At 48.4% G+C, this 10713-nt stretch overlaps 1 protein-coding gene and 1 long non-coding RNA gene across 2 annotated transcripts; one reads left to right on the plus strand and one right to left on the minus strand.

Moving 5' to 3' along the window:
• Window positions 1-1227: 1227 nt before the first annotated feature.
• Window positions 1228-2685, minus strand: LOC130607624 (uncharacterized). The gene is made up of 2 exons (XR_008974294.1): window positions 2509-2685; window positions 1228-2123 (listed from the first exon to the last, which is right to left on the minus strand). It is a non-coding gene; the product is annotated as an uncharacterized LOC130607624 (long non-coding RNA).
• A 683-nt stretch (window positions 2686-3368) lies between these two features.
• TRIL (TLR4 interactor with leucine rich repeats) lies at window positions 3369-5994 on the plus strand. The gene has a single exon (XM_057424861.1). It carries the CDS (start codon window positions 3626-3628, stop codon window positions 5921-5923), a length of 2298 nt encoding a protein of 765 aa, XP_057280844.1. The 5' UTR covers window positions 3369-3625; the 3' UTR covers window positions 5924-5994.
• The last annotated feature ends 4719 nt before the right edge of the window (window positions 5995-10713 follow it).

Genomic DNA, 10713 nt, shown 5'->3' on the forward strand with positions numbered 1-10713 from the left:
AAGAACTGGATGTGGCAAGTGACATTTCATTACACGTGAACACAAACCACTGCATCAGGGAAAGGTTTTGTTTAAAATGTTAGTTACCACAGGAAGGGCAACCAACAAATTATGTAACATTGGTGAACTCTTTGTGCCATTTCAAAGGAGAAAAAAACCCAGCATGCTTTGTTTAAAGGGAGTTTCGCATGGCGATATTGCCACAGTCCCAGGATACACTGGGATAGGCTACACTGAGCATGCTTCTTTCACTCCATTTCGTGTTCTGACTACAAATAACTGTTGAATCTCTTTCAACCACCAGACCTCTGACCAGTTCCTAGATAACATCTCTCGAAAAAACAACAAAATCACAGAGGTATTTGGTCTTAGGTGTAACAAACATATGGATACTATTTAGCCATGAAACAATACCTTATTTAAGGTCAGTTCTCTCATAATTATCATAGGGATAGATTTGTATCAGCTGAAAGACAGTATTTCTGGTTTTACTCTTTGTTCTTTGCCCTTGAAAATCCTCATACTTCGAATCTTAACCATGAAGGTGTATTTTAAGAAAACTTTTAAGAACAGACTATTTTTTTAATGCAGCCCTCCAGTTTTTCATAGTTGGATTTATGCTTTCTCAGTTGGATTTATGTTTTTTCAATTTGGGGTGAAAAAGGAAAAAAAAATTACTATTTCTCAATAATGCATTAAAAAGTTTACTGTGCGCTTTGGTAAAGAAACAAGAACCACTGCAGCTGGAAAGCTCCTATTCCAAAGCAGGAAAACAAATGTGGCATCTTTTATCTGAACAGATGTGTTCCTAATGTATTTAGAAGAAATACTTCCTACTTGAATTAAAAAAAAAAAATCATAAATCAGCCAAAATCCCATTGTATTTATTTTGTTTCTAGTATAAAATATTTCCAGTGTGAGAACAAGAGCGTGATTCTCTTCTTAAGAAGCACTACTAAAATTTTTTTATTCCTAAAGTCACTTAGAATTCCCCAAACCCAGTGAAAATAATAATGTTGGCTAAGTGTCAGAAAGCATACATCAAAAGCAATACTTAAGACGCAATTTGACTTAAACCTTTAATATTTGCTGTGACACGTGACTAGAAAAAGATCTATGGTGCTCCTACAGGAAGGACAGTTCATAAATTGCCCTCATAAGCTTGAGCATGTTTCAAAAAAAAAACCCCAAAGGAACAGAAAATAAGCATACCATTATGCAGAATGGTTTTCTGAAATTCCACTATTTAATGTATGTCACAGTGAAGCAAATTTGTTGAGGGGAAAAGTAACCAGTCAATTGGGCTTTGCTCAGAATTAAAGAAAACTTGGAGAGCATGTCTTCCCTTGCACTACAGTGGCTTTGAGAATGAGCAAAGAAACACACAGGTTTTGTTAGGTGAAAAACTTCTACTTTGTCCTGAATATTAGACATGATGTGATAGATGCTGAAAAGAAAAAGCTGGTAAGTGAAAATATATTTGATAAGAAAGAGACTGAGCTAAAAGGTCTAGAAGGGATGACCCATGGACATTCAAATCATGAATGAATGCTGGATGGGCTTCTTTCATAACCTGGGGAAAGAAGAACAATGGTTAGTAAAAAGTTCCTCCTGTGAAACTTACTCAGATTTGTTTCAGGAAAAAGAATACTTTACTAATCAAGTGTGTACTGCTTGAAATAAAGCAGTTAAAAATAATCAAAACACAAACCTTCCACTTCACTCAATAAACAGACAAACTTCTCTCCACCCTCAGAAAACAAAGCAGCAACAATTTAGGACACAATTTGAAATCAAGTTAATCCGCAAGGATGCTTGCTTGTTTAATGACAAGATAGTGCATATGACTTCCATATGATGGTGCAAATATGATTTCCCACATAAGCACAATGCAATTTGCACTATGAAAGATCATTCTTCATAAGGCCTCGCCTCAGCTAACTACAAGAGCTAGGAATTAAGAGGCTCACAGTTATCTTCCTTTGACTGAGCCAAGCTTTATCCCTTCTCTTCAAGATTTCTTCAGACTGCCAGTGTGCTTTCCAGGCAAATCACTTCCATGCACAACACTGTGCTTCATGCTCCAGAGCAGACTCAGAGCACACTTCATATTCTCCCAACTGCTAAAAAAAAAGGACCAAATCGGGGTTAGATCAAATTAACAGCTCTCCATGGAAACAGACAACAGGGACGCAGCACAAAGTACCATGCCATGTTACCTCCTCACGTTGGCACTGCCACTAAAAACAAAACATCCATGAAAACTATCTAAATTCTGTCTTCTGGTGAGAGAAAGGAGCATGGCTTGTACACTGCTTTTGTCCAGCCAGTGCGTGCAAAGTGTGTGCAGTTGGATTCAACTTCATGTGATATCACACTTTCCAATGTATTTATTACACTTGCAACATGACATTTTGGGCATTACCTTCTTTCTCTCACCATCAGTGGCAGCCTTTATTATACACTTCCTATCTAGGCATTTCCCCCTGCCCTTAGACAGTTATTTACCCCCTTGGTGACATCTTAGGAAAAGGAAAAATGCCAACAGGAAAGGCAAGTCATTGAATGGATGGGTATGAGGTCTACTTTGTTTACAGTATGCTTCCCAACATCTTCCTTTCATTCTGAATGTGTATGTTGTTGAGAGAAAAAAATAAACCTTTAAAATGGGATTTATTTCTAAAGAGCATCGTGGAGCTGGAGCTATGTCCAACTGCATCTTCACTGGCAGCTTTGTAAGTAACCTACTGGGCAGGATGGTGCGGAGAAAGAATGAAAGTTCAGTCTTTGATGTACTAGAGGTGTCTTAGTCCTCTGATTGCCCTTTGATTAAAAACAAACCAAGTCCTTCATCCATGGTAAACCGTAGCTATTGCTTTTGACAGGTTTCTAAACACAAGCAAAATGGGGGGGTGGGGGGACGGACACGGGACTGGGGGGGACGGGACACGCACAACTACTTTGGTCGTGCTCCCTTCCCCCTCCCGATGCGCAGCTCTATCTGCAGCCCATGTGGCTGGGAGGCAGTCACAGCCGGTTCCAATTCCTACTTTCCCACTTTGCGCCCCTGCTCGCTGCCGGGGCTAAATCGAGCCAGGACCGGCCGCTGGCTTCCTCCCTCCCGCCCCCCCGCCGAGCCGTCCTCCCTCTCCCCCGCTCCATCCGATCCTCCGGTCCCCCAGGGCACAGTGTGGGAAGTACGAATTTCCGCTGAGTTTTCCCGGCAAGTTTCGGAGCTCGTCTTTCTCCTGCTCCCCGCTCCGCCCGCTCCCTCCACCGCTCCGCCCGCCCCCTCCGCCCCTGGGAGAGCCGGCGGAGCAGCGGGCAGCCGCTCGCTCCGCGGCCCGCCCCCCGCGGTACCACCGGCCCCGCGATCGCCGACCGCAGCCCGCACGGGGCAGCCGAGCCCGGTCGGCGGCAGCTGCAGTGCTCTCACCGCTCCGTGCCCCCTGCGAGTCCATGGTGCCGGGCAGCGCGACCTGCCGCCACCGCGCCTGCCTGCCCGGCACGGAACTCAGCCCGGCGCGGAGCAGAGGAAGGGCCGATTAGCAGCCGCGGAGGAGGCGGAGGGGATGCCGGAGCAACACAAAGCCAGCGGGGAAAGCAGCCCACGGCTCGTCCTGGGATGGGGGCGCCGCGCTGGGTCCGCCTGATGCTGCTGCCGCGGGTGCTCTGGGGCTCCGTCCCCCTCTTCTTCCTGCTGCTGCCCGCGGCCGAGTCCATCTGCCCCGAGCCATGCGACTGCCAGCAGCACCAGCACCTCCTCTGCACCAACCGGGGCCTGCGCTCCGTGCCCAAGGCTGCCGAGCCCCAGGATGTCCTCACCTACAGCCTCGGGGGCAACTTCATCGCCAACATCTCTGCCTTCGACTTCCACCGCCTGGCAGGGCTCCAGCGCCTGGACCTACAGTACAACCGGATCCGGTCGCTGCATCCCAAGGCCTTTGAGCGCCTGGATCGGCTGGAGGAACTCTACCTGGGCAACAACCTGCTGCCGGCGCTGGCCCCTGGCACCCTCAGCACCCTGGCTAAGCTGCGCATCCTCTACGTGAACGCAAATGAGATCGGCCGCCTCAGCGCTGCCTCCTTCTCCGGCCTCAGCAGCCTTGTCAAGCTGCGGCTGGATGGCAATGAGCTGGGCTCGCTGGGCGACTCCACTTTCTCAGGGCTGCCGAACTTACTCTACCTGCACCTGGAGTCCAACCGCATCCGCTGGCTGAGCCGCGGTGCCTTCACTGGCCTGGCTAAGCTGCGCTTCCTTGACCTCTCGGGGAACCAGCAGAGCTCCCTTCGCCACCCAGACATTTTCGGGCCGTTGCGCTCCCTCCACACCCTGCTGCTGGCCAGCAACAGCCTGCAGCAGCTCACAGGGGGGCTCTTCCAGCACCTGCCCGGCTTGGCGAAACTCTCGCTCAGTGGCAACCGGCTGGCTCACCTGGCCCCCGATGCCTTCACTGGCCTGGGCTCACTGAAGGAGCTGCGCCTGGAGGGAAACCTGCTGAGCCACCTGCCTGCTGCCCTGCTGGAGCCGCTGAGCAGCCTGGAGGCGCTGGATCTGAGCCGCAACGCGTTGACCTCCCTACATCCTGCCACCTTCGGCCACCTCGACCGGCTGCGGGAGCTCAGCCTGCGAGACAACGCGCTGACCACCGTCCCCGGGGAGCTCTTTGCCTCCAACCCGGCTCTCTACCGCCTGGAGCTGGAGGGGAACGCCTGGAGCTGCGACTGCCGCCTCCGCGGCCTCAAGCACTGGCTGGGGGCCTGGCACTCCCAGGGCCGCCTGCTGACGGTCTTCGTGCAGTGCCGCCGGCCGCCCGCCCTGGCTGGCAAGTACCTCGACTACCTGCAGGACGCCCAGCTCCCACCGCCGCAGGACGGCGGCTCCTGCCACGACGGTGCGGCTCCCTCCGCCGCGTCCCCGCCGCCGTCTGTCGAAGGGCTCGGCAGCAACAGCAGCAGCGAGGGACTGCCCCGCGGGCCGCCGGGGCCGCCGCCGTCCGCCTCCACCGCTCGCCTGCTGGGGGCGCCCGAGGGCCCGGCGCCGCCGCCGAGGGCCGCGGAGGAGGCCGCCAGCCCCACGCCGCCGCTGCCCGCCCGCCCCTCGGCGTCCGGGCTGGCACCGCCCAGCGCGGCGTGGCCCCGACGGGCAGGAAAAGCCCGCTCGGCTCCGGCTGCTGGGGTCCCACCGCTGGTGTCCGACCCGTGCGACTTCAACAAGCTGTTCCTCTGCAACCTGTCGGTGGAGACGGTGGGCTCCACCTCGGTGACGGTGCGCTGGGCCGTGCGGCCGCACCGCAGCCCCCGCCTGCTGGGGCCGGCGCGGTTCCGCCTTCTGTTCGATCGCTTCGGCGCCGCCGTCAAGTTCCAGCGCTTCGTCTACCTGCCGGAGCGCGGGGAACCGGCCGCCACTCTTCGGGAGCTCCGCCCGGACACCCCCTACCTCGTCTGCGTCGAGGGCATCCTCGGCGGCCGCGTGTGCCCGGTGGCGCCGCGGGACCACTGCGCCGGGCTGGTCACCCTGCCCGAGAGCGGGGCGGCGGCAGCGGCGGGCGGGTCCCGCGGCCCCGACCAGCAGCTCCTCACCTTGGTGCTGCTGGCGGTGAACGCGCTGCTGCTCTTCGCGGCGCTCGCCGCCTGGGCCTCCCGCCTGCTGAGAAAGAAGGTGCTGGGGCGGCGGCGGCGGAAGGCGGCCCCCGTCCACGTGCGGCACCTCTACTCCACCCGCCGGCCCCTCCGCTCCATGGGCACCGGCGTCTCCAACGACTTCTCGGGCTTCCAGTCGCACCGGTCGCCCCGCGGCGCCGCCTGCGCCCTCAGCGAGGCCGACCTCATCGAGTTCCCCTGCGAGCGCTTCATGGACAGCAGCGGCGGCGGCGGCGGACGCCACGGCGACGACCACCTGCTGCAGCGGTTCGCCGACTGAGCGCACCCAACTACCGCTCCCGGCGGGCCCCGGGCGGCGACGGGCGGCCAGGCGCACCAGGAGCAGGCGAGGCGAGGCGAGGTGGCTCTTGGGCGGTGAGGGTATGGCCTGGGACCCGCTGGGTCGCAGCCTCGAGGTAGACAGCTGTAGCGCAGTGGGTGCGTTCTGCCGCCCTCACTGCAGGCTGGGGCTGCTGCTGTGGTGAGGCAGGCTTGCTGGGTCACCTCTGCGGGGATGGCGCCGTTTTCTCAGAAACCGACAGTAACCAGGCCAAAAGCCTCGATTCACGGTAGCCATTCTTTGTCATGAGGAGAGAAGAACAGCGGGAGCGACTGCAGACAGCAGGTGATTCCTGCTTATGTGGTCTCGGAGCCATAAGTTTAAGTGTGCTTTTCTACAGGTGGATTTTCCCAGGCTGCTGTTGCAGCAGGTTGGGGGGAGCAGCCTGGTCCTGTGTGAGGATGCTTTGAACAGACCTGTCAAAGGCACCGGCCCTTCTCAATCAAAAATTGGACTGGGGGGTCATCTTTGAATGTTACTGTGTGTGACCAGTGAGTTATCTGGAGGGCTGGAAATGTACGATTTACTCTGGACTGTTCGAAGGCTGTGCTGTTTTAAACTCCAAATGAATGTGAGGCCATTTAATGTGCGCGAGTGTGTTTTCATACCTTTTTGTAAACGAGAATAATGCAACTGGTTAGTTTTACAGGAATATATTGCTGACACCACTAGGAAAAACTAACAAGAGTTTTATAATATGTTTACAAATGGGCTGGTTTTGAATTTGTTTTGAATTAATACTACTTGGTACTTGTGCACAGTAATGTGTGCTGTAGTTGTCTGGGTCCATGATGGTCAGTAAGTACATCACTGACTCTCATATAATCCATCTTCATTTGTAAATGGGTGGATGCAGAGGTGAGCTATTGATGGATAAATAATATTATTGCCTTCCTTCAGAAACAATAATAGGTGAGAATATTTCAGGAATGTGAAACAGTCTTTATCCTAACAGGCAATTCTCTCCTAGCCTTAGCCTACTAAAGTTAGAAGCTTTATGTACCACACTGTGAAATAACACGTTTTGTATATTAATCTAGGTTCTGTGTTTTGTGTAGCTGAGTGAGCAATGCTAAAGTTAAACCCTTATGCAGTAGTATATGATGCTTGAGTTGGGTTTGTTTTTAATTTGAATTTTGCTTTTGTTTTTAGAGCAATGCTAATCATTTTATGGTCAGTTGCTCTTTACTTTCTTGGGACTTCTACTTCCCTAAATATTTACTTACAGAATGTGGTTCTGATACTACAAAATATGGTGGTTTAGTTTACATTAATAATTCTTTCAATGTGGTCTAGAAACGAGCTAATTAAAGAGGTCCTAACTGGGGCTACACTTTAAATGGATGGAATTTGGTAAATTGTTGAGAGCAGTGATAGTACTTCTGCTCCTTTGAATTTAATGTGCAACCTCAGATGAACTCTTGTGGAACTGAATGGCTTGAAAGAAGTTAGCGGGTTATGGAGATGCTTGTCTCAGTATCATGCATTCATTGCTGACTCGGGGTGTTCGTGACTACAAGTTGTTTATTACCATAATTGCAAGTAAGAAATTCGGTTGGTCTGGGAGGTTTTTTGTGTTTTGTTTTAGAGTTTTTGTTCTTTATTTCCTCCCCCCCCCCCCCCTCTTTTTCAGATGAACAAGTGTTTACAAAAAACACCATAGCAACTGGTACCTTCAATTGGAGTTTAGTGACTGAATGGAGAGACAAGACTTGGCGTTTCTGCCAGAGTTTTGCTCAGTCTTTAAATTCAAATGGGAGGAAAGAAGAGAGTGTAGAGATTGTTTGCCTTAATCTTTTTGTATTAAATGGAGGAAAAAAAAAGTATTGATACTTAAGTCAGTAGCAAAAAGTCCATAGGGATTTAATTTTGACAGGGGGTAGTTTTCATGAATATCAGAGGCCAAACTCCTTTGTCAGTGTATAGATTAAAATTCGTAACTCTCGTAATGTTGAAGAATTAAAACTGAATGAATCTAGGATCAGGTTTTATTTTTTGTTAAATTTCTGTTCTGGACACATGGGTGCTTTCTGGCCATTTATGACTGACTGTGGAATACACCACTGTTTGCTGTTAAAAATGCAGTGGGGGTTATTGAGTAAAGCTGTGTATCACACTAACATTAGCTCTATCACTGGATATTCTTCCAATGGGAGATGCGTAGATGCTGTACATGGTTATAATCAATTATGTCAATAAATCCATTTGCTGAAAAAAATGTGTGTCTTAGATTATATCTCATAACACATTACTCTTCAGTTATAGCCTGTCTGTAACTTTTTCGTATTACTAGCACTGCTGTTTCAAAGGACTGTGGAGAGTGCCTCATCATTCATTCTCTCAGGTCTTTTCACCATACATTCCATTTCCTATTTTGGTTGTAACATGTTTGGATAGTGCAAACAGTAAAATACTTAAAATGGTCTGTTCTGAAGCAGGTAGACCACTGTTGCAAGATAGACTAATAAGGTGCTGTTATGTCAATGAACTAACAATCCTTCATAAGCAAAATAAATAATGATTTTTTGGGGGTAGTATCAATATTTTATGCTCGCTGGAAGTTACACTTAGGGCTTTTCAGTGTTAGCAGGCTAATTATTTCAGCATGTCCTGTTGAGCATATATGTATTGTTCTAATTAAGAATTCCCTGCTTCTTTTTGCATTTATGCAAACATCTGGAGAATTGCTAGAATAAAATAGAAATGGCTCTTTGTTCCAACCTATGAGAAGTAGATGCTAACATGGTTAACAGAGTGATGTTGGTGCCTTCCTAAAAGTCACAAGTTCTGTTAATCTATTTAGGCTTTGTGTGCAGGTGTTACTTGCAGCTTTTTTCTTGGGGGGGGGAGCTGTACTAGCAGGTGGTTGAGGAAAGAAATGTGACATTCAGTGGCTGAATGATGTAAATACTACATGGCTCTATTTTTACCAGTAATAAAGTATTTATATATGTTTGTGTCATCTTTGAAGCAAGCTCCTTTCTAAAGAATGACTGTAAAAACAGGCCTTTCCAAATGGCTAAATCTGCCATCAATTTGTGCTCAAAATATTTGTCCTTCTAGCAGAAATAGAGTTTTACTGCCCTGTCGTTTCCTGGAATCCATGCAGGTTGGGGAAGAGTTGAGTGCTGTTCTGCAAAGTAAACACCAAGCATGTTATCTGTCACAGATATCAAAAATACTGCCCTATCAAATTAAGTGGACTATTGCTAGGGGGTCTGCAGAAGGTACAGGGACTTCCCTGGTGGCAGTGCTGCTTGGTTTGGCAGCCTCTGCGCACCTCCTGCTCTCTCCTGCAATCCCTGACCCTTCACTGCAGCAGCTGGCATGGTTGCTTGTGTGGCTGGAGGGTGAACTGCAGAATTGATCCTCCTAGAAAATAACCTTCCCCTCTCCCCTGTTTTTCAGCCAGCTCCATTTCTTTGATTCTGCTCAACTCGCAGAAGTATTGCAAATGGCAGAATGTGGGGGTGCAGTGCAGAGGCAGGGAAAAACAGCCAAAGGTTGGAAGCTGCTTAAACAGGCTCAAGTAGTCTTGACACCCAGTTTGCCTGTAGCCGAAGAAAATCTAGACAATTCACATTAGACAAAAAACCTAAGTAGAGGACGTACCTTTACCAGAAAATTGTTAATGATCTGCAAAAGTGAAAATGCTTAAAACTTACCTGTAAGGTCCTAGAAATATTGATGTTACAGTATAAGGCTAAAGAGAAATAATCTGAAGAGAACAGTGCTATAATGGTGCCAGTAAAGGTGTACATGTGCATGAAAAACCCTTGTTGAAAAGCACCGCTTGACTATCAGAGCCTGTGGATTTATGAAAATACTGGTTTCTTTATGCAGTGATATCTTTAGTCTTCACAATGCACTGCAAACACGTTTTAAAATACAGCCATCATGTTATTACCCTCACAAGAAGGGACCTGGTAAATTACATATGGCTCTCGTGCCTTTTCCTTTCTCTCTTTCCTGGGAGAGATTTGAAAAATGAGGAATTGGGAGGAAAAAAAGAGTCTACCACTGTTTCATCAGGGTATCTATTTGACTATAAACTTAAGATTTAGATTGTAGTGGATGAGTCCACAAAAACTCACTTGTTTCCATGACAGTATATGTATTTGCAGAAACCTCCTTCAGTGAGCAAGAGAAATACTACTTCATTTACAGAAACCTGGCTGCTCCCACTCATTCATGTTTCTCTGGCCACCAAGAGCGTGCATGTGTTGCGTGAGGTCCACAAAGTGGAGCTTTGGTTTAAAAAATGAGTTTTAGAATCAGATCAGACAGATTATGTGTACACACTGATGCACTCGATATTTCATCTGTGCAGCTCCTTTGAGGCAAGTTGCTATATAAATATTGATCTATAATCTGATATTTGTTAAGTGGAAATGGGAAATAAATGTAAGGAAACCATGTGTATGCTGGGCTTGTTCTTTTTGCTCCATGCTAAATACAGCATAGTTTTGGCAGTCTGTCCAAATACTGCTGTTGTGTTTTTCTCCATAAAATGTTGAGTTTTCTCAAGAGCATGCTTTAATTCCCGTAGAAATTAAATTCCCATAGAAAAGGTCAATTATCTTTTAAAAAATATTTTAAACCGTTATATATGAATTTATTTATATGGATGCTCCTCGATATGTTCTTTTTAAATAAATCTGTGTCTAATTTGTTTTTTTCAAACAAGGCCCTAAGAATTAAAATGAATAATATAGTGTTAATAAATGGCT

The sequence above is a fragment of the Pezoporus wallicus genome, unplaced genomic scaffold (genome assembly GCF_028554395.1).
Source record: "Pezoporus wallicus isolate ANWC-B61680 ecotype Strahan unplaced genomic scaffold, APGP_CSIRO_Pwel_v1 contig_3181, whole genome shotgun sequence".
Taxonomy (NCBI): Eukaryota; Metazoa; Chordata; class Aves; order Psittaciformes; family Psittacidae; genus Pezoporus; species Pezoporus wallicus.